The 22,704-nt window shown below is 38.7% G+C and overlaps 2 protein-coding genes across 3 annotated transcripts in view; one reads left to right on the forward strand and one right to left on the reverse strand.

The window, feature by feature from the left end:
• Positions 1 to 210: 210 nt before the first annotated feature.
• On the forward strand, positions 211 to 12,668 carry LOC121517029 (galectin-6-like). Its single transcript, XM_041798533.1, has 14 exons — positions 211 to 546; positions 2,761 to 2,849; positions 3,372 to 3,576; positions 4,627 to 4,792; positions 5,517 to 5,578; positions 5,984 to 6,007; positions 7,012 to 7,047; positions 7,132 to 7,158; positions 7,308 to 7,343; positions 7,444 to 7,470; positions 7,559 to 7,588; positions 10,550 to 10,638; positions 10,731 to 10,896; positions 12,465 to 12,668. The coding sequence occupies exons 1-14, from the start codon at positions 505 to 507 to the stop codon at positions 12,609 to 12,611; spliced, it is 1,146 nt and encodes a 381-aa protein (XP_041654467.1). The 5' UTR covers positions 211 to 504; the 3' UTR covers positions 12,612 to 12,668.
• Positions 12,669 to 12,774: 106 nt separating this feature from the next.
• The window catches only part of LOC121518121 (tyrosine-protein kinase receptor UFO), a 49,502-nt gene continuing 39,572 nt past the window's right edge, over positions 12,775 to 22,704 (reverse strand). For both annotated transcript variants that reach the window (XM_041800351.1, XM_041800341.1), the window contains exons 14-20: positions 22,404 to 22,481; positions 21,816 to 21,908; positions 21,593 to 21,714; positions 20,891 to 21,000; positions 19,698 to 19,857; positions 18,104 to 18,240; positions 12,775 to 16,166 (exon numbers count right to left, since the gene is read on the reverse strand). In XM_041800351.1, coding sequence (XP_041656285.1) covers positions 15,707 to 16,166; positions 18,104 to 18,240; positions 19,698 to 19,857; positions 20,891 to 21,000; positions 21,593 to 21,714; positions 21,816 to 21,908; positions 22,404 to 22,481 — 1,160 coding nt within the window. In that variant the 3' untranslated portion in view covers positions 12,775 to 15,706. The remainder of the gene's footprint in view (positions 16,167 to 18,103; positions 18,241 to 19,697; positions 19,858 to 20,890; positions 21,001 to 21,592; positions 21,715 to 21,815; positions 21,909 to 22,403; positions 22,482 to 22,704) is intronic.

Raw genomic sequence — 22,704 nt, forward strand, 5'->3', positions numbered from 1 at the left:
CACAATGAATCTACTAAGTAAAAATTTTCAAGACTTGATGTGACACACTGTCTGCTGTCTTGTCATGGTAGCAGATACAGACGTTGAAACTTCTTCATAATACTGATCTGTCCTCTTTCTGATGGCCTTGTTTCCCTTTCTAGTTCATAAGGAGTAATCTGCATTAATTTTAATCTTTTTAATGACCAGATAAAAACACAAGAGCTTTAATTTATAAGCATCTGAATTCTTTCATCTGTGACTTTGAGTTTTCATTCGTGTTGATTTTTCTAACAGCCCACATAAACGTACAATCTTCTTTTGTTGTAAGATGCCACTCCTCTACTGGGTCACAGGTTGATGTGTATCTTTTTCTTCCAAAGTAAACACAGTGATGCAGGTCTGGGTTTGGTACCTGTGTGGTCACTCCCTCATTTCCTGTATAAAACAAGGGGTTCAGAAGAGATCAGCTCCTGACCGATCCCTCCATCTCTCTGCCTCCTCATCTCCCAATCTGCTGCTGCCATGTTTGTCGCTCCTCCTGGATACCAGCCAGTCTACAAACCTGTAAGTATCTGCTGAATTTAAGAGGATGTGATCCTCACTTTGTGTATGGTTTGGTAGATAATATAGCATCAGTGTAAGTGGATGGGAATTAATCATTAGCAGTGCAAACAATGCAAAATAAATAAGCCAGTGAGGCCTTAATTAGACAAAAGAGTGCATTCCCAACGGATGGTTTAGTATCAGAATTTTTCATGTTACAGATAAGAAAACAATAAAACTCCAAATATTTATTACAGCAGATAAGTCAGATGTGCATGTTGTCTATGAAGGATGAGTATGGTAAAATTATCAGTGGTTTTTATTTCCAAGTTCATGCAGACTATTTTCTGGTACTTCCTATCCACACTAATTATAGCCTTTAAAGATCTGGTAGAGCTACTTTTCTGCACTTATACTTCTAAAGTGAATTTGCTCCTGAATGTTTTAAAGCTATATTGTTAATGCTGCTCTGTATAAACTGTAAATAAACATAAGCTTGTACAGCATTTATCTAGGCATCTGTCTACTGTTACACATTCCCACTACACTCCCATGCTGACAGCAGGGGATGCTGCGTTGCTACATTAATGCCCATGCATACCCACTCATCACTGAGAAAGGAGTACACTCCGGAACAAAAACTTTTCAGGAGCAGGACAAAAAAGCAGACTTGCATGAAAACTGAAGTAAACACACAAAAATGTTCCTTTTGGGTCTTCACTTGTCTGCACTGACATACAAACTGGTTTCAGCACTTCATCAGTGTTGTCCAGATTTAAAGATCATCAGGACCGTTGTAATGCTGTCTAGAATTGTCAGGGCTAATGCCAATACCAATAATACAGATGTTTAAGGGCATTTTCACATCTCTATTTTGTTTGCTCTGGTCTGAATTATAGACCAGTTTGTTACATGGTTACATAATTATGTAATTAAGTCTCTGCTCACATGAAGGCATTAACAACAGGGCCAAAATGTGGGATGTGTGAGCAAAAGGCTATCTAATTGGTGCATGCATATTATATTAATAACTCTGAGCCACAAATAAATCTTGAATAAAATAGATAAATTAAATAGTGTGAGATGCAAAATTTATGCTAATAATGTCATCTTACAAAATCATCTAAATCAATGTAACAGCACAACCTAATTATATTCATCACAACAAGCTACACTCTCTGAACCAGTAGTTTTCAACTGGTTGGGCCCCAGCATCGACAATCAACTCCTCGATGAAAGATTGTGACCCAAATTTCTCATATCCAGGAACACAGTCATGACTCACTAAAAAGGGCTCTGAGATGCACTAGTTGAGAACCACTGCTCTAAACAACAGCAGAAGACATTAAACAACCAGTTGTGTGAAGTAATGTGCTCCACAGCACACACTGTTTGTGTGTCACAGTGAAGGGCAGAGCAGGCAGAAACTGTGGGCTTATAAATCAATTATGGATCTTGTTATTTCTCCATAAATAAATCAGTAAACTCGCTGTTAATAGCCTACCTGTGGGTGATGCCCAGGTTACATCTATGTGTTGGGAACACTGGAGGTTTATCACCTTGGTGATATTTCTCATACAGACAGCAGCCTGATGAGGAGAAGGAAAAAAGACACATTCCCAGAAGCTTCAGGTCTGCCATATTTATCTTTCTATGGTAGCTGGTTTAATCCAAAAAAGCCTCATACTTCCGTCAAGGTTAGTTCGTGTTCTCACTACAAATGAACGGCGCCAGAGTCTGTATAAAGTGGGTTGAGGCAAACTTTTTCAAGCTTTCTTGGTCCAGTTGTTTGATCTGCACCAGAGTTTGGTTGACAGTTTTCCCACCAGATCAAACAAACCAAGCCAACTCAGTGCTGACCTAAGTTTGTTTTAATCCAACCAAACACTCTAAAACAACAACTTAGTTGATGGCGGATACTGATTCCAATGTTTTCTCAACATTTTCTCTCATGTTAGACCATAAAAACAGTTCAGAGTTTTATAAGAGGCCACATCTTCTGCCCAGTAATAAATCTCTCCTCTGAATCAGCAGTTAGGTGCTAAATGCCAGTGTTAAATTGATGAAAGATAAACAGCTGCTACTGACACCGGTTTATGCCCACATTATTAGCAGGTGGCCGATATCTGTCAAAAGGGTTAAATTTTGGTCAATACAGATGTTGAGCCAGTGCATTTAATGAAATTGTGTGAACTGTGAGGCTTTAATCTTTTGTTGTGTGTGTGCATTGTTTAGAGTATTCCATATCTGGGGCCCATTTATGGAGGCCTGAGGGAAGGATCATCCATCTACATCCAGGGGTCTGTACCTGAGGACATAACCAGGTGAAACAAGCATGGATTTCAAACATCTCAAACACTTTTAACCTGGAATAAATAGTGAATTGTGATTCTGAGAAAGTTTGTACTACAGGTCTACTCATCTATTAAAAGCTGTTTGGTGTGTGTTGTGTTCAATTTATATATGAACTAAAGTCTTCAAGGAAGTTGTATACTAAGCTATCAGTTATTTTAAATCTCATTAAACCTTTTAAAACCAGTGAAGAAAAGGGACCACCCTTGGTAATCTCACTCTGGGTGGTGCATTGTTTCTTATCACAGCAGGTCTGTTAGTCACAGCTCTACTTCTATCATTTATTGCTCACCTGTCGAAGTATTAATATCTGTCTTAGACCATTGAAAGAAAAGTCAACACTACACATTCCTGACTGGGAAACAGTTTCTTTGCCATTGGCCGCACCTGCTCTGTTTGCATTTCTCCTGCTTTCTGACACTGAACCAACATATCAGTTACTTCAGGAAGTAGTGAAAAAAAGTCCCAGATTAACCTGATGTTTCTCTTCTCAGGTTTTTCCTGAACCTGCTCTGTGGACCATCAGAGTCCAGCGATGTGGCCCTCCACTTCAACCCTCGCTTCGACGGCTGGGACAAGGTGGTGTTCAACTCTCGCCACGATGGATCATGGAAGTCAGAGGAGAAGATTCGTGATATGCCTTTCTCTAAAGGAAAGAGCTTTGAACTGGTCATCATGGTCACTTCACAGGGATACCAGGTCAGAAATACAGACAAAACTACACACTTCTCTTATGACTGATACCGTGAAATATTCATAGGCTGTACTTTTATCACTGCTGTCCATGAGAGGACCCCGCCTTTAATTTAGGATAGGCATCTATACAAGATTGGCCTTTAATCATTTACAAGCAAAACTCTTGCAGCAAAGATGGGAAAGACTTTAAAATAGTCAAATTTACCTCAGAAAAATATTTAACAGTGTACAAATTTATTGATGAACAAATTAAGTTACAAATCCCTAATTTGATCTGACTTTGTAAAACAGTCCATCAGTGTTAACCTGCTGCAGCAAAGTGGAAAAAGAGAGCAATCAAATAATTATCAAAATCACAGATGAGCGCTGTGCTGATCCCTGGAGCTGTGTGCACATGTCAGAGTGTCTTTAGTTGTTTAAAGCAGATATTGTAGAGTCAAAATTTAACATGAGAGATGGTATAAATGTTTGTTTTTATAATTCAGACATTTATTTTCTTGTTTTTGATGCACACACTATTTGAACAGTAGTGTGTTTGGTTATGATCAATTTGGCATTGTACACATTTATTTGAGTTTCCACTGTTAAAACCTGGGAAAGACAGTCCATGCGTCTTACTCTTTTGGCCCTCCTCTGTTGTGTACCAAGCTGTTTATTAGCCTAAATGTGTGGCAACACCAGGCTGGTTAAAAGGCATGTAAACAGGACTTACAAAAGGAGAACTATAACTAGTGACGTGTTTTCTTTGAATTTTTACAGTACTTAACTTTACTACTATTTGGAAATTACAGGCAAACATTTAATGCAACTCCAAGACACTTTTACAAAGGGGGAGTTGCACCCTTGAACAAATTTCTCAATAAATGCATATTTCTGCTTACAGCTGTGTCGTAAAAATTAAACGATTGATTATAAATGTGTGTGAATCGTTAAGCTGCTTATTATTCATGTTCTGTTATTTGACCATTCACAATAACATGAACATTAATTGTTGACCACGCTGACAGTTAACAGTATGGCTTCCTCAGATTTACTCTGATGTTACTGTTGCAGATCAAAGTGAATGGGAAGGACTTCCACACCTTCCACCACCGTCTCCCCGTGGAAAGCGTTCGAGGGATGCACATCTCAGGAGACGTTTCCATCCAGACGATTAATGTCATCGGGGTGAGGCTTCAGACCCTGAAGATTTCATTTGTTGGCTTTGGGCTTTGCTGGGGCAACAAAAAAATTACACAGAGGCTTAAAATCACAATAAATCATGAATAAATGCTTGCTAATGCTTTTTGCTTCCATGTCAGGGAGCTCATGGTGGCATGAATAGATATCCTGGAGGAATGGGAGTGAGTAAAAACTGTAAACATTTGAATTATGAAATGTTTGTGCTTGCTTTGTTTTGCTGGGATTTTTAAAAGCCTGAATGTGCATAAAAATGATTGTTCTGCATCTTATGGTTGTTCCTAGGATGTTACTGCTAGTGCTATGGTTTCTATTAGATGTCACTTTTAGTGAATAGATTGTAGTAATAACAGACTTAAATGTAGTTGACAATGGCTGACCTACACAAATGTGAGGACAGTACTGTGATAAAAACCACTGTGGTTTTAGTTATATTGAGACTCAAATCAAAGAGCAATATAAGCGATCCCTGGCACGTAAAAACAATCATAGAGATTATTTTGGAGCATTTTTTTCCAGGTGTAAAGCCTAAAAAGTCTAATACTGCAGGATATACAAAAAATACCCAAATCTACAAATAAATACCCAGCAGCACTTGCTCGTCAGCCCTAGAAGAGCATCAAGACTCAAACTCACCAGATCATAATGTCTCTTGGCCAGATTTAACCTACACAAATAAAAACATATGTTCATTATTGATGCCACATCCATTTGTCAGACACAAATTGTAAAATATTCAGTCCTTGCTTACCATTTTACCACAGCGATCCACCAACATGAAGACATTTTGGACCCTGCTGCTGGAGGGCAAGGGGTCCTCCTAAGGGTCTTTTTGAATAATTAAGATCAATTTTATGCCATTTTATTCCAATTTAGCCCCTTATTTACACTCAAAATACACACATTGATCATTGAAAGTAATTTTAGCCGTGCACCTCATATTTGTAGACACCTATAATGACTTTATATCGAGTCTATCCCCGGGATCTCACCTACCTTTGCCTAAACTAAACCTAAAATTTTGAGCTGATTACATCTTTATTGCCAGGGTTTTAACTCTCTTAGTACTGCCATTATCATCTCAATTTTACTACTACATTATAGCCTCCGTGTTCCCCTTTTATTACATGATATTGATAATTTATTACAAACTGAAATTCATAGTGCTCCAAAGAATTGTTGATCTGATAAGTTGCCTGTTAAGTTTCACACATTTCTTTTTCTTTTTTAGGGAGGAATGGGAGGAGGAATGGGAGTAAGTATAAATAGTTTTAGTGCAAAGAAAGTAGTTACAGTCAGTTTTGTACAGGATTGAACATGTTTGTCATGTTTCAGCAGGGGGGATATCCAGGAGGTGGCATGGGGGTACGTAATCTGTTTTGAGTTTATTTTTGGTATAGTTGCCTTATTTTTTGTAACAAATACTTTCATTATTGTTTCTAATCAAACATAAAGGGAGGATATCCAGGCAGCATGGGAGGAGGAATGGATGGAGGGATGGGTGGAGGAATAGCAGTAAGTATAATTAAATTCTTAGTCACAATTTAAAATACATCTTATTTTTATTCATTTGTACTGTTAAAGCAATTTTGTAATAATGTATTGTATACAACATACAACTCTTTACAAATTATTAACATGCTACAAAGACATGCCAAAAACAAGTATAACCACAGAGACAGAGTTAGTCATTATGGTTGTCATTCTGTTAAATGTGATCTTAATATTTAAGATTTTCTTTCATAGTCCTTAATTGTTCCCTGTTGCATTAATATTCTCTAACCGAATATTAGGGAATGTTCAATTTTCTACTTTACATTCACAAATACACATCTTGCCCAGTAAAACGTCCATATTTATAATGCTTGGATATCCATTTCTTAATTTACCAAATGTTAATGCTTAAGGGTGCATTGCCAGAAATAGGGAATATGAAGCAAGGAATGAGTAATCCAAAACATGACTTCTCCTCAAATACAGTTTTTACAGAAGTTACAGCAATAATCCTTTTTCAAGCCCCAAAGAAAAATATTTTTCCTGTGGACGTTCAAGAAGTTCTTTCAAATTTTAATTTGAAAGAATTGTACCATTTTATCTATATTTGATTAGAAATAACATCCTACATCTGTCTCTATGTCAAACATCCCCTGCTTTAAGATCTATTTTATCTGACATATTATTCAAAATGTGAGCCCTCAGTTAAATGAATAATAAAATTCATTGTAAAAGTGTTTCACCTGCCCACCACTTTTTCAACAGGGAGGATACCCAGGTGGTATGGGAGGAGGAATGGGAGTAAGTATTCTTACATGTACCACAATGTCATAACAAAATTAAATACTTACATTAAAAGTGTTTAATCTGTCCACCACTGTGAAGCAGGCCGGATACCCAGGAGGCTCAGGGGTGAGTACTTTTCTTTTTTTCTTCATCCATGCTTGAACAAATTAATGTCCTATGCATATATATATGCATCAAAAATATAAACTGTCTTAGTTAATCAAGTTTATTTTTGATTTAAATTAAACTCAATTTTGAAATGCACTTATTTACAGTGTGAACATCCAGGAGGCATGGGAGGTGGTATGGGGGTATGAAATAATGCTGTATTATTTTAATTCATTACACCATTTTTAATTCATCAAACTAAAATGGAATAAAGATAACTAAAATTTAAAATTCTTCTTGAAGGGAGGATTCCCTGGATCAAACCTGCCGGTAAGAATAATATAACAGACATTGAAATATGATTTTAGACGACTTCGTACTGTATAATTTTCTCCTACATCTGTCAATCTCTTTGCAGGGAATGGGCGGCCAGCCAGTATACAACCCTGTAAGTAAATTTGTTAAAAATAAATTAATCTAAAAAGCATTAACCACATTAAAACACATTTGACTTGAAGGTCTTAGCCGGAAAACAGAAGCTACCAGCAAATGCCTAGCTTGACTGGGATGACCGTTCACTTAGAGACCATTGGATCGCGTGTAATTACTGCCCTCCCGTTGGTCATAGAGAGTTGCAACTCAATTCATTTTCCCTTAAAACAAACAAAATAACACCTAAACAAAACATTAATGTTGAATCAACACGTGTATCAAGCAAACCTTTGACGTTTTCTTCTCAGCTTCGAAGTCTAGAGGGAGTATTTCTAATCACGCGTGCTTACTGCCCTCTGGTGGTCACATCTAAGAACAGCAGCACACTAAATAGCTGGCATTAATGCAAGCAAAGAGCAAATGCCAACGTTTCTGGGTAAAAACCCTGCCATTCCCAAACAGTTATGAACAGTTATATGTGTTGTAATGTAGAAACTGACATTATTACTACATACAATTAAAACGATAAATAACGAAAAACTCGTAACCATCATTGCAATAGGTTAGCTAATGCTAGCTCTCCAAACTACAAGTCTTTAAGAAATTGAGATTATGCCGTCAACTGCAAACGTACTTTAACTTTCATTGGAAAACCAACTTTAATAACTAAGAGTACCTAACATCAGCTTTAAGCCAATAATAATATTAATTTGAATAATTACCTTGCCCACTTATCAGCTGTCTTTTTATGGACCTTTATAGGACACCCAGAAGCCCAGTCTCCTGGGGACAGGTTCATCAGACAGTTTCGATGGTGCAATGCCATTCACAGTTTTGTTTGTTTTGTTTTTTGTTTTGTTTTGTTTTGTTTTGTTTTGTTTTGTTTTTTTAAGTTAGTGGCAGCACCTTAAAGTTTGCTCTAAACTGAACAGGAAGCCAAAGAAGACAGGCCAGCACTGGAGTAATGTGTTCATATTCACTTGGTCTACCAGTGCAAAAAATACTCAGTTCTCCAAGAGAACCTAGTATCAGTTTTAGGCCAATCATAATGTTTATTTGAATAATCACCTTGCACCACGTATAACAGTGAAACATCTATCTATTGTGGCAACAGTGTAGCGGTTCTAATGGATATCTTAAAGAATCTACAACTCAATCTATTCACCGATAAACATGTTAGAAAATAATTAACATGCCTAGAAGCTACGTTTCTAGAGGATATATCCGTAACACGTGTGTATGCTGCCCTCTTGTGGACACGACAGGGAACAGCAAATCCAAGAATAAAGCTAGCATCAATGCATGCGAAAAACAAACCCCAACGTTTCCGGGGCACTAACCCTTTCACAATAAAATGTTGACAATGTTATTTCCCAAATACATACATACATACATACATACATACATATACATATATATATATATATATATATATATATATATATATATATATAAATTTTGTTGTGTGAAGTAAAGTAGAAGCAGACACTATTCTAAAACAAACGGGAAAAAAAATCTCATAACAGTCATCGCGATTAGCTATGCTAATGTTAGCTCTTCATTCTACAAAACTTGTACAAATTGGGCTATTGCTTTCAAATGCTAATGTACCTTTACTAGAAGTGGGAAAATAACTTTATAGTTTCTAAGAGTACCTAATATCATTTATAAGCCAATCAAAACAGTTATTTCTAATGGGTAGCTTAATTTATATTCTGTGGTCAGAAGAAGAATCTGCAACCCGATCACATTCACAAATAGGACACGTTAAAAAATAATGTTATATGCACGCCGATGACATGTCTTAGGGTAAAAAATAAACATAAAGCAAACGTCTCCCCCTTGTTCTAATGCTCCCCTTTCAACTACGTAGAGGAAATATCTGTAAACCCGTGTGTATGATGCCCTCTTGTGGACACGACAGGGAACAGCAAGCCCAGAAAGATAAAGCTAGCATCAATACACACGAAAAGTAAGACCAGCGTTTCCGGGGTAAAAATTCCAGAACATAATTTTTGGCAATGCCATCTAAATACTAGTATGTGTTTATTTTGATATAGATAGTACAAGAAATAAACATAATGTTAGAAAAAAATATGATGCCGTCATCGCGGTTTGCGGAGGTAATGCTAACTTTGCAGCGTGTGGTATCATAATTCGCAACACAACCGTCAGCTGTATTGTCGAAAATACAATGAATTTATTAACAGGAGTATTTACTACCCTCTGTCTGTGCCGTCAGATAGGAACACATTGAACCCGCTCTTTATTTTAGTGTACTTTGTAGATATGACAATGAACCTGCCAGTGGCGAGTCTAGAATAAACGTTAAGTGGATTTTTTTGATGCTCAGCTCCAATTGTGATGTGGAATTTTTTTTGCAAGTATTCTGTGCAACTGCCAAAACATCGATGTCACAGAACAAGGGATATTTTCATATGTGCATCGTTAATCAAACAACCTGGGTTTCAACCCACACAATACTTCATTTTTCAACAGACTATGCTGTGGTTCGTCATCATTATCATATACTGTTGCCATCATTATTGTTTGGCATTTTTATTGCATTCCACCTTGAATTGCCTGATCACATCGCCATTGTAGCTTCTTTTTTTTTAAAGCATACCTGTGGTGAAAAAGAATAAACAGGTCAATGCCTATGTTCTTTCAGACGATTTTGAGATCATCCCTTTTTGGACATGATTTATGTTATATGTTTAACATAGTGCTGTTTATTATTATGATTTATTTAAAAATAGCTATGGAATAAGAAGGCACCAAAGATTTTTTTTAAATAATTTTAGAAATCTGGGTTTGCTTCAGTAACCATAACAAAGGTCTAGAATTACCTATGGTACTTGCAGCTACATTTTAGAATATCATCTGTGTTTGCTGTTCTGTAAATCCCACAAAGACTCTTGTGTTGTTTGCAGTTTTAATTGTATTTACTGACTAGGCTTTTTTCTGTTTGGTGAAGCCTGTACCTTACTCCACCATGATCCCAGGAGGGATGACCTCTAAGAAGACTATCATCATCAGAGGCATGGTGCCCCATGGAGCAACCAGGTGACTGTTTATCACTGGACCTCATTTCATCATTGACTGTAGTGTAACTGTGTGATTACTAACAAGTATTACACTCTTATTGTGTCCGACAGAATATGCATCAACTTCATGGTGAGCAGATCTCGAGACATTGCTTTCCACATGAACCCCCGTGTGAGGGAGGGGATTGTGGTGAGAAACTGCAAGATGGGAGGGAAATGGGGCAAAGAGGAGCGGGAGCTCAGCCTGAACCCCTTCATGGAGGGACAATACTTTGATGTAAGTACTACCTCTCTGGATGTCCAGCCTTTTTTGCGTATATCATGCATAAGTCAGGCTGGTCATGACTGGGGGGGGGGTTCCAGGGCCCATATGCCATTTAGGTCCCTGGACCCATGAAGGTTTGCAATGATAAAGTCTATCTTTTCATTCAAGCAATGACTGAATTTTATTTAAGCTGACATCAGTCTAATGCGTGTTTAGGCTCTGTCCAATTGAGCTATCAGCTGAATTTGGAGGAGAAGGTGTTGGAGCTGAGGTCAACACTTTTTACCATTTTACAGGAATTTGCAAATAAAAGCAGCTTTGCAGGGAAGTTTTGTTTAGTGTCATATTAGCATAATGTATGTTAATTTCAGCACTGCTACTGTCTCAAAGAAAGCACAAACTTTGTCACATTTTTATCTTACCATCTGCACAGAGCATTTAAAATTTAACGGTCACCAATGTAACTGGTTAGAAACTGAAGATGCAATGGTGTCTTAAAATGTATTGTGAGGGTGGGGGTCTTGAAAAAGATCTTAAGAAGTATTAAATTTAATGTCAGATTTTCTGAGTACACACTATTTCAAGTACATCCGCACAGGGGCCAGATTTAGTCTCAACAGAACCTCTGGGGTTAGGACTTTCAGATACACAAAAATTAAATTAATTTTTGTCTGATTGAAATGTTATTGTAGTAGTATTTGTATTTTCTTTCAAATAAAAGGAATTTTTTAGTCATTACCTGGAAGGTCTATCCCTAATATAACGCAGCAGGCCACAAGGAGACAGGCCTGACAACAGAATTGATCCCAGAGAATGGGCCCTCCCCAATTATGATTTAGTGCTAGTATTAACTAATTTTTTATATTTTTAACCCCTTTTTCCCTCTTTAACCCAACTTTTGCGAGACTTTAACCCCTTTTGAACCACGTTTCCACTTTGTACCACTCTTTCATCAATTTTGCCACTTTTCTTCTATTTTTGCCACTTTTTAAACAATTTTCTTTACTTTTTGCACTATTTTTGTCATTTGGAACCAATTTCTGATACTTTACGACCCTTCTTTCATCTTTTACCAATTTTTGCCACATTTTAACCCCTTTCACAACTTTTTCTGCCATTTTTTTTCCTTTTTGCCACTCCACAACCCATTTTGTCACTTATTAGCCATTTTTGCTACTCTCTAACCCCTTTTCTCCACCTTATGTGGTCATTTTTGTAGCACTACTGCCAGCCTTAACCCATTTTTGAATATCTACTAATCATGACAGTAAATTTCTGTAAAAACAGATCAAATGTTAAGTCATTCTAAAACTATTTCAATGTTAATTGTTTGGGGGATGGATTTAACAGCTGCAGACATTTAAAGCCAAAGGATATTCCTAAAACCACAACATCTTCTTTTCCTCCTTTTCTGAATTTAATGATCTTTCGGGGAGCGGACAGGAAGCTTTGGAGGACCTGATATGGTCCCTGGGCCACCAGCTGATGATCAGTGCCCTATTTAATTCTGATGTGATGTGCATCCTTTTGACTCTCTTTAGGGTCACTGATGGCTCAGTATTTCTGTCTTTGTGTCTCAGATGTCGATCCGCTGTGGAAACCAGAGGTTTAAGGTGTTTGTGAACGGGCAGCACTTATTCGACTTCTTCCACCGCCTGCAGCCCTTCACTGAGGTCGACATGCTGGAGATGGATGGAGATGTGCAGATTTCCTACATACACTTTTGAGAGCACATTCAATAATTCTGTCCATTAATCAGCTTTTTAAAATTCACAATGTTTGATGATAAATCAGATAAAAAACATACCTCATCATCTGCTGTTCTAATTTTTATCTGGATGAATCAACATTTTAATATCACCCATATTAAAACTCAAGAAAAGAATACTATTATGATGAAAGTTTTTATTTCTTATACAAAATATTGTAGATATTGTATAAAAATTTGTTTACAAATCATGACAATATAAAGGCAGCTATAGATATTTACAGTTTTCTCCCAATTCAACACACCGGGAGAATCACAATCAGACATCATCTGGGATGAAAAATACTGGCTCTCAGAAGGCACTGAAGGTTAAAGTTATGAAATTCAGAGATGTAGGGCTGAATGGGTCGCGAAGGATTTTTCAGGTTGGAATAAAGTTGCATGATGGCTTTTCAAAGTCCAAACACAGCGCTAGGTCTAAGATTATTGTATTATGTTCAAAATGTGACAAATTTTAAGAAAATCAGTGCCTCAGTTTTAGCACCGCTCCTGTGGTTCACAAAGTTTGACTATTATTCTGAGTGTACAGTACCAAACGTATTTAAGAAATCTACATGTCGCTACATCACTGTATATGTTTCTATACAAGTACCTTTGATGGATACGACTGAAAAACACAGCGCTTCAAATGTTCTCCAGAAATGTGTTGAAATATGGTCAGATCCAATGACAAATCATGGACAGATAAATTTATGTATAAAAATAAGTGCATGCATGATGCAAAGCTGCAGCTGCTGGATTTCCCAAAGCCAGACGTTTGAATGACCACACTTCTATTTGCTTTTCAGCTGCTACTTCCTGCGTCTGACAGACCTCTGTTTACAGAGCTAAACCTCGAGAAACAAAAACATCCCAGAATAAAAGAGTCAGAGTGAAGCCAGACTACAAGGTTAGTCATGTTTCCCAGTCTCTGCTCATTTACTGATTTCATTGCCCTGCCATGTTTTCACAGGCTTTGTTCTCCGTCTTTATGGATACGAAGGTTGTTACATGTCGGCTGAATTCATGAGACACATCTACGGAGTGTCCAGCAAGTAAATACAAACAAACAAAAAAGCAAAAATGATATACAAAACAAACATATAAAACATTAGTGCAAAGTCGTAGAAATAAAACAACAGCATAAAACAATTACACTTGTAATAACACTGTGCTTAAGTCTAAAAAATAGGGAGCTCAGAAGGAACTCTCCAACTGTACCAACACTTAAAACTACCTCTGAGTCTTTGTACCCTCTTTATGTGACCAGTACCTCTGTCCCTGCTGAGTCTCAGCTTCCTGAGTTATGGCAAAGATGTACAAACCAAGAGGATCAGGACTTGGAAAGGTGTCTCACTCATCAGAGAGGAAAGATGGGACGGCTCATGGTGCTTAATCCATTCAGACCTAAGGTTACCCTAAAAATCTGAGGGACCATATTTCATTGTTTACTAAAATCTTTTTTTTTCTCAGCCTTGGTAGCAGATAGACACATGAAATAAAAACATCTGAAAGCTTACATTCTTGGCTTTTCACTGTATATAATTGTTATTCTTGTTGTCTAAATCAGTGGTTTTCAGTGGTCTTGCCTGAGGACCCACCATCAACTCCTTAATGGGCAACTGCAACACAAATATCAGATTTTTTAAAATCAAATAAACTTAATTAAACAGAGTACTGTTCAGACCGCAGATAAAAAGAATGCAACAAAAAGAGACTGAAAAAAATACTCCAAAGTTTCTGGGAAAAGTAAATGGAAGATAGCTGAAAGTCTCTTGGACACAATCTAGAAAAAACACTTCCATGTTGTACCCTTACTGAGGTTTTCAGCTTTTATCTGCATCACTCACTATTCAACTTTACATTTTCTTCATCTGACACCTCCAGAGTCAAGGCCCAAGAGGCTAAAATCTTTTTAGGGGCTAAATTCTGCACTTTAGCCAACCACGTGGCAGTTTTTTTCAATCATGTGTCTACAAACAGTGTGACAATCCAAATCATATCAGGTCTTCGGCAGAAGCACATCATCTTGTCCTAAAAGACTATATATGGGAATGCTGCATCAGGTCTAAATAGGTTAAAGCACTCACAGTAGAAGATCTGAAGAAGATTTGGGGTTCAACAAGCCTCTGATGTAGGTTTTAACGAAAGATGGAAGGTTCCTCACCCAAAGTAGCTTCAATAAAACAACCGAAGCTTGCACTGGATTCTTTTCTTTGCAAATTTGAGGAATCTGTTGGAATATGTCCTGTTAAAAGTTGTTTTGAAAACATTTTAGTTGTTGATATTGTAGAAAAATGTCCTAATTTAAAGTTTTGTGAATTGCAGTTCTTGTGAGAGAAAATTAGATCATCTATGCACCAAAAATAAAGAGCTCAAAGTGTCAAATATGGTGCAATATCAACAAGAAGTTTGCAATTTCAACTTAAAATGCTCATGTTGTCCTTACAAACCGAACTTTTAACCTTTAAACCACCAGTCCTCTCTCCACTAGCTAATGTCTTCAAAGAAGAGTCAAGGCTCCTCCTGCACAAGTCCTCCACATCTCTCTGCAGGACAAGCTCAGGTTTAGGTGGATGACTCCTCTGGTGTGAGTCCTATCCCTTGGACATTTCATGCTCCTGAGTGTGTTTGGTTGTCGTTCAATCTGGCAGTGTGAGCTGGTTTATCGAAGACTTTATTTTTTAGCTTTATCACATAAGGAAGGAGAACTGCTATCTCTAGGTAGTTGGTATTTTATTGCCATTGTGACAGGGTGTGTATTTCTTTGATTGTACTGCAGTTTATGTAGCATGCATTCTGGTCATGCTCTGCCTCTGTTAGTAGCAGATTCCCTCCTGCTACACTGATGTCATATTTCTTTTTCTCGTACATGTGCTCATTTAGAAAGGAACAGGGCCACAAAGGAAATAACATAATCCTTGGAATGCATTCAGCTAAGTGTGGGGGAGTTTCTGTGCAAATTATGCACGCAGGGGCACGTGTGGTGTCTCACAGTCAGCAGCAAAAGGCTGGATCTCATTCTCCGCCAAAGATGGCACAGTTTGACAGTGATGAATCACTTTTAGAAAGTCATCACTGCCAGGGCATTTTCCTGGACCCGTCTCTGTCCTCCAGCAGCTCCATAGATGGAGTGGGGGCCGGCGTGGGGTTCGGGGTGGAGTGGCAGGATGGCTGTAGGGGCAGAGTGGCTGTGGACGACGACACTGGCATGTCTAGGCTCTCCAGGGAGTCGCATAAGGCTCGGTTGGTCTCGTGTTGAGGACAAAGGACGTAACGGTTAGGGTGGTGGACCTCAGCTGTGGTCACAGAGTCCAGGCCCTTAAGGCAGAGAGGAGGCGGAACCCCTATTGGATCACGACCACCGACGGCTCCAAGCTCCATGGAGGACTCGTCCATGTTGACGTATAAGATCTCGTCTGGGTCTTGGGGGTCTGGGAGATCCTCAAGGGCCTTTTCCAGCTCGCAGCGCAGAGACTCGAATGATGGACGATCCTTTGGACTCAGGAGCCAGCAGGAGAACATGATGGAGTAACTGGAGAGGATGAAGATGATGTTAGCATTCTTTATGTAATTTTTCTTTTGGTAAATAATGACATGAGTTTGATTATAAATTATTCAGATTTTATTAGCTAGATATTGTGAAGGGATTGCACAATCTCAAAACATTAAGAAGAGACTCTTTACTGATGTATTCATATTGCTGTCCCAAGGTACGACAGTTACACTCCTGTGATGTTTCACCTATGCTAAGAATTTTGCAATAGATGGATGAAGTGGTTCCCCCTTTGTGCTTGTGGGGTGCATAAGGAGCATTGCTGGAGCCAGTGAGGCTGCACAGCTCTGTGTTTGTGTGCATGTCTGACTGTGAGTGTGTATGTAAAGCCCCCTCTGTTTCATGCTCTCTCTCACTTCTGCAACAATGTAATACAACATGAATGAACAGATAGACACAACAACAACACTATAAGTCCATATAAGTCTCTGGGGGTCTTAAAAAATAGGACAGAATGTCCTGACAGCTAAAAGGATGACATGGTAATGGAGTAACATGGGACAATTTCTGCTCAAGAAGTCCCTCCCCAATTATAACAATGGCTCTGCTGATTTGAAGTATCATATTATTAACATGCTAATCAAGTGGAGAAAAAAAGCAGAGAAGTAAATAAAGTAGTGTCATTACGTGCAAAAAGATTGCAGTACTTACTCAACAGATTTGTGATTTTATCATTCCTACTCGCTCAGGGTCAATTTCGATAAATATTACCTACAGCATTCACACAGTGGGTCACCCTGAAAGTTTCTGTGACTTTTCAGGAGTTTGAGCATGTGTGAAAATACCATATGTGCATAATTTCCAAATATCTGAATTCCCTCTATAGTAAATAGCTAACTAGAAAAGCACTCGGAGAGCACAGACCCTCACCATTAGCCCTATCTCCCAATAGTGAAAAACCTTTTAGAACAACCCCTGGATCCATCCCCATATGCCCCCCACCACGGCATTTGCCAATTACTCCCTCCCCAGTGGGGTTGAAACATAGTGAGGCAAAGCATAGGCTTAGAGGTTAGGGGTAACCCTAACCCTAACCCTACTGGCTTCGCTGCGGGTGCCAACAGATGCACCCATGATCTCACCAGACGACTGGAAGTCATGGCAGAGGGTGAATATTCCTCTATTCCTCCCAGCATTGTGACTATCCTCGCCACAATTCGGTGTCTTTCTCTCTGTTATGCTCCGACTCATCTCCACAACTGGGCGTGCGTATTTCAAATGCTATAAACTCCAAAACTTTGAATAGAAACACACCCAAAATGCTGCTGGGATTGAAGTTACTCATGCCCACCATCTCCTGGTGTAAAGTGGTAAAAGTGCAGACCTCTGCCATTAGCCCTGTCTCCCCATAGTAAAGAATCCTTTAAAAAGATCCTGGATCAAGACGGTGATCTGGATCACTTCCAAAATCTAATCAGTTCTTCCTTATGCCATTTCTGACATCAAAAAACTCATAAAAATCCGTCCACAACTGTTTGAGTAATGTTGCTAACAAACAAACGAACAAACAAACAAACCCACCCGATCACATAACCTCCTTGGCGGAGCTAATTTTAAAGCCCTTTCTCTAAAAACTTTCTTACCATTTTTAGAAAATTATGGAGGTGAAATGCTTTGCTTAAGATACTGTTAACAATCCAGGGTTTCATTTATTATAAGGTTAAAGAAACATAAGAATACCAGAATTTTTCTATCTTTATTTTCTTCTATTTTTGGAGTATTTTGTACTTTCATTCTTTCATTTTTTCAGTATCGTTTTTGATTTGGGCCTTTTGAATCAGAAAAATGTGACTTAATTGCTCTCTGGGAAAAAAAAACAGGTGCTTCTAATCACAATTGACAATCTCTACTCGATATTTCCTCTTCAGCTGAATGTGTGTTTTGTGAGGAATATTCAGTAAAGGACCAATACTCACATGCAGTCCAGGCAGTCTGGAGGCTGTTTGAGACGGTTTCCTTGTCTCAAATAATCATAAATCTCACTGTTTTCCACTCCAGGGTATGGAGTCTGGCCCCGCGTGGCGATCTCCCACATGGTGACTCCAAACGACCACTGAGGGAGATGGACAGAAAGAAGAATGTGTAAGAAAAAGTACAGATGCAGAGAGGGTAAGGGTCAAGGATGTTTGGATTCTTTCCGGTTTAACACTTTCTGTGACACATTCTTCAAACGTGAGTCTGCTCTGCGAAACGTCCGTCCAGGAAATAACACGGCTGTGTTTGTGCAGACATTCAGCACTTCGTACTTTATGCACAGATTCTTTTAGGAATGTTTAACACTTATACTTTATGAACACTTTCACATATGCAGGGCATCTCATTCACTCTGTTGTTTTGTTTTCACTGCACCCAGTGACAGTTTCTTTTAGGATTAATTTATGATTACTTCTAACTGACAAAACCTTACATAGTCTGGAACTAGATATTCACTTTACTGCCAAAGAAGATTTCTCGGAATAGCTGCACAGACTCAGCTAGCCATGTGTGAGTGAAGATTGCTGTTAAATTGAGCTTTAACTGTGAATGCAAACCATCTCCAGAACAATCTCCTCTTCATATTCATTCATTGAACTCTGTTTCTACTTTAAATCCCACCTCACTTTAACAGACTGCCTTTTCAGCTGGCAGATAATTAAATCAAATAATAAAGGCTCTAGTATACAAATTTAAATTTTATCATGTCAACTTTTTATGTCATCCCAAATTCCCTCTAAAGTTGGGCATCCAAATTGGAAACTCCAGGATACTTCAGCTACTCCCAGTTATGAACTTAAAAATAGAATGCAGGCAACTGTAAGTGCTTTTCCAAGCTTTCTGGTTCAGCACAGTAGGCATTTGTTTGATTTTATTTCTTCAAAAGTTGGAAATATTCCGAAAAATAACTGATCTCCACTGTCCTTTTTTTTTTAGCCATTTTTCTGTTGGGGTACAAAGGGTACCTATCTAACCCTTAAGGGTGCATCTAGAGTCCTACAGTCTGGTGATTGTTAAAAAAAGAGCAGTCACTTCCTGTGCGATAGTGATCACACACAAACACAGAATGAGCCATGTTTAAATATCCCATGGATTTTGAGAGAGGAATTTCAAGGCTGTTGTTGTATTTTGCAAATATTTTGCATGCTGTAATGCCCCACGGACAACCTTGGTGGAGGTCAACTAGGATTTGATGTCGTTCCAAACTCCAAGATCTGACTTCAGAGGTAAATGGATTGCACCATAAATGTTTGTCTGCATTTTGGTGTTTTTCTGTTTATGTTTATGATCATCCCCGCAAAGCACTTTGTGTCTTGAAAAATGCTCTACAAACCAAGTATTAAACACCTACTTTTAACTAGAACAACCAAGTCCAATAACGACTTTTGATTCACAAAGGGAGATTTTGGGTTCAAGCATAATTCTAAAAATAGCCAATATAATTTCCCACATTGTTACACAGATACACTCTCCATGATGCTGTTAATAAAGGCACTTTCAAACCAAACATATAACAGCAAAAGTAGGTGAACTAACCACGTCACTCTTGGTGGTGTAGACTCGATCAGCCAAACTCTCAATGGCGATCCATTTGACTGGCATCTTTGAGATCCGGCCCTGCCTGTAGTAGTCTCCGTTGTAGACCTTCTTAGAGAGTCCAAAGTCAGCCACGCACACATTCATGTTCTCGTTCAGCCTGAGGTAAAGAATCCACAGTGTTACAAAGCCATGTACTTAAACTGCTGGGATTGACTTGGAAAATTAAAACTTCTACTGAATTAAAGAAGCTTGTAAAATATGATGCAATATAGAGATGAATGATGACGTGTGATGAAGCAATATTTCAGAATCCTTATATAATACTGTGCATAATTTTGGGGCATATTTGTGCCAAAAACTGAGATTAAAGTAAGGCCTAGATGTGGCGAGTAAGCTGTGTCAGGGTACCATTGGGCAGGAAGAAGAACTGACACAACCCGAGTCCTGCTCTGGATGTCCTTGCACATTATCAAGGGCACGGAAGAGTGATTTGATCATGAAAGACAGATCTATTTAGGAACTTAAGGGTGGAGTTAGGGGTGGATGTGGCGAGTAAGCATGACCTAGGGTACTGTCAAGGTGGGTAGTTAGGGTTACCATGAGCCCGCTTGTTGTCCCAAGGGCCCTAAAACCATGGCGGTCTGTGGGCATATTAACAGGTGTGAAAAGAGAGATTGACCCTGGCTACCCTCCACATGCTTTCCATCCTGGGGCTGTGGCACATTGGGCCTTTGATGAATCTTTAGCACTGAGTACTGAGTCTCAATGAGATATTTTTTACCACTAAATTTACAAAAACTGTGAGGGTAACAGATAGCTTTGGGATAGCATGTAAAATGTTCCCATGCTAAGTAAGAAAACATTGCTTGTTTGCATAACTATTACGTCACTGGAATAAATTAAGCCTTATGAAGGAACCTTTTTTTGCAATTGCTATTATAGAAAACTGAATGTTTGTGCTGCCCTTATGCAACGCATATTTAAAAAATGGTTTCCAGAGTTAGAATGGCTTGATTTTTATGTTCTAAAATGGCCTTTTTGTGCATTTTTGCAAAGTACAGCAGTCTTAGGTTCCACTTTTGGCTCCTTAAGAGCATTTCAAAAATTGCATGCAGTGTAAAAACAGAAACCAAAAGAACAAGTGATAAAAGGAAATGAGAGAGTAAAGAGGAAATAGAGTTTGTGCTTACATGCAGTTGCGAGCAGCGAGGTCTCTGTGGATGAAGTTCTTGCTACTGAGGTACTCCATCCCTCGGGCAATGTCGGTCATAAACTTTACCAGCATTTGAGACGGGAGGTACTGCAGGACAACAGAGGGAATAAGAATTTGTCACGCATCCAGCACAGTTGACATATATTTTCTGAGCAGTAGAGGGCACTAGAGTCCATCTGTCTGTCAGCCTGAACTGAGTGCTCCCTGCTTCTGATAATAACAGCCTTTTCCTGTGGGAAGAATCAGTTTCTGCACCGCTGTGTTTCTGAACGCCTGCCGAACTCTTGGATATTTCAACATTCTGCAGCAATCTTGTTTTGATTAGGCTTGTGTTTCTCAACCAGATTCTTCAGGGACTTACTGCGTATTGCAGATCTCGAGTCCAAAAACCCATCTCATCCATTAAGAAGTGCACGTTACACATGTTGTGTGTTTCCATGACATCAGAGCGTGCATGCTGCCAAAAAGGTGTGGATGGGGACCTGTTGTAACTAATACTCTCTGTCTGTGATGACCTTTGGATACCATTCTGCTGACAGACTTTTATGTGAACTTCTAAACCCTGGGACCATTACACAGTTTGACTTTGTGGGACAGTGCGTGTGGAAATGCGTGACTAATTGCAAGGGCACACGTGTGTTGCTGACTCTGTGCTTTTACTGTTTATAATCAGACTAACCACAGGGCAGTCTCCCAGTCGAGAGTAGAGCAGATAGCTGTGCAGGTCTCCGTGTTTCATGTAAGGCAGGATGACCACGGGGGAGGGGTAACCTTCACTCTCTACAGTCTGCAGACACACACCTGTAAAAACACCACTGCTTAGTCTCATACATACACAATACATACATGTTCTTTAGGTTTCACTTAACAAGGCTTAACTCAAATGTGCAACCCTGACTCACCCAGAAGCCTCATGACATTGGGATGGTCGAACTCTTTCATGCAGGCAGCCTCACGCAGAAAATCTTCCATCTCTGTGCGGGTACAGATGGCAACTGAAGAGGAGACGGTACAGAAGTGAGACCATGTAGTTCGTGTATAGTTAATGGCATACTGTCAGATTATAAATAAACTTTTATTTCAAAGGATGTTTTGGCTCCTGAATTTATTGAACTATTAATAATTACATGTTAGCAGTTTTTATCACTGAGTTTGTTTTGGCATTGTTACCAATACTAGAAGCTGGCAGATTTCTTATATAGGAGGGTGGTACTGTTTTCAGTCTCTTTGAGTTCATCTTTTTTCCCTTCACAATGGAGTTTTCTTACAAATATCTTTAGTTTTTCGCTGCGGTTTAAATGGGGTCAACTTTTTCTTCTGCCAAAATTTTCAACAAGCTGTGCCTTTGTCTGTTTTCTGATAAAGGAGTGAAATTTTTCTCCAAAACACTTGTTAATTTTTGACCTGGGGGCTGTCTGTCAAATAGCCAGTGTTCCAAAGATGAAGGCAATCATTGTGGTGATTGCTGAGTACTTTGACTGTCTACTCACTCTTCATAGTCTTCACAGCAACTTTGAGAACAGACTCCTCCTGAGTGAGGAGGCCCTCCATCACAGAGCCGAACTCCCCTGAAGACAGAGATTAAAAAACATCAAAAACTCAGTTAGATGCCACGCTCTTATTAAACAGTGGAAGGTTCCTGTTTGGACAGAAGGGAGGGTTACCATATTGTAAACTGTTACACTATAAAGAAGGTCAAAACATACAAGTGTCTTTCAGAAAGGTAAGTGAAAAACAAGCAATGTTATGGCAGATAAATCCTGCTTTTGGACCTTGTTCTCTTTCACCTTC

The sequence above is a fragment of the Cheilinus undulatus genome, linkage group 2, assembly GCF_018320785.1.
Source record: "Cheilinus undulatus linkage group 2, ASM1832078v1, whole genome shotgun sequence".
Taxonomy (NCBI): domain Eukaryota; kingdom Metazoa; phylum Chordata; class Actinopteri; order Labriformes; family Labridae; genus Cheilinus; species Cheilinus undulatus.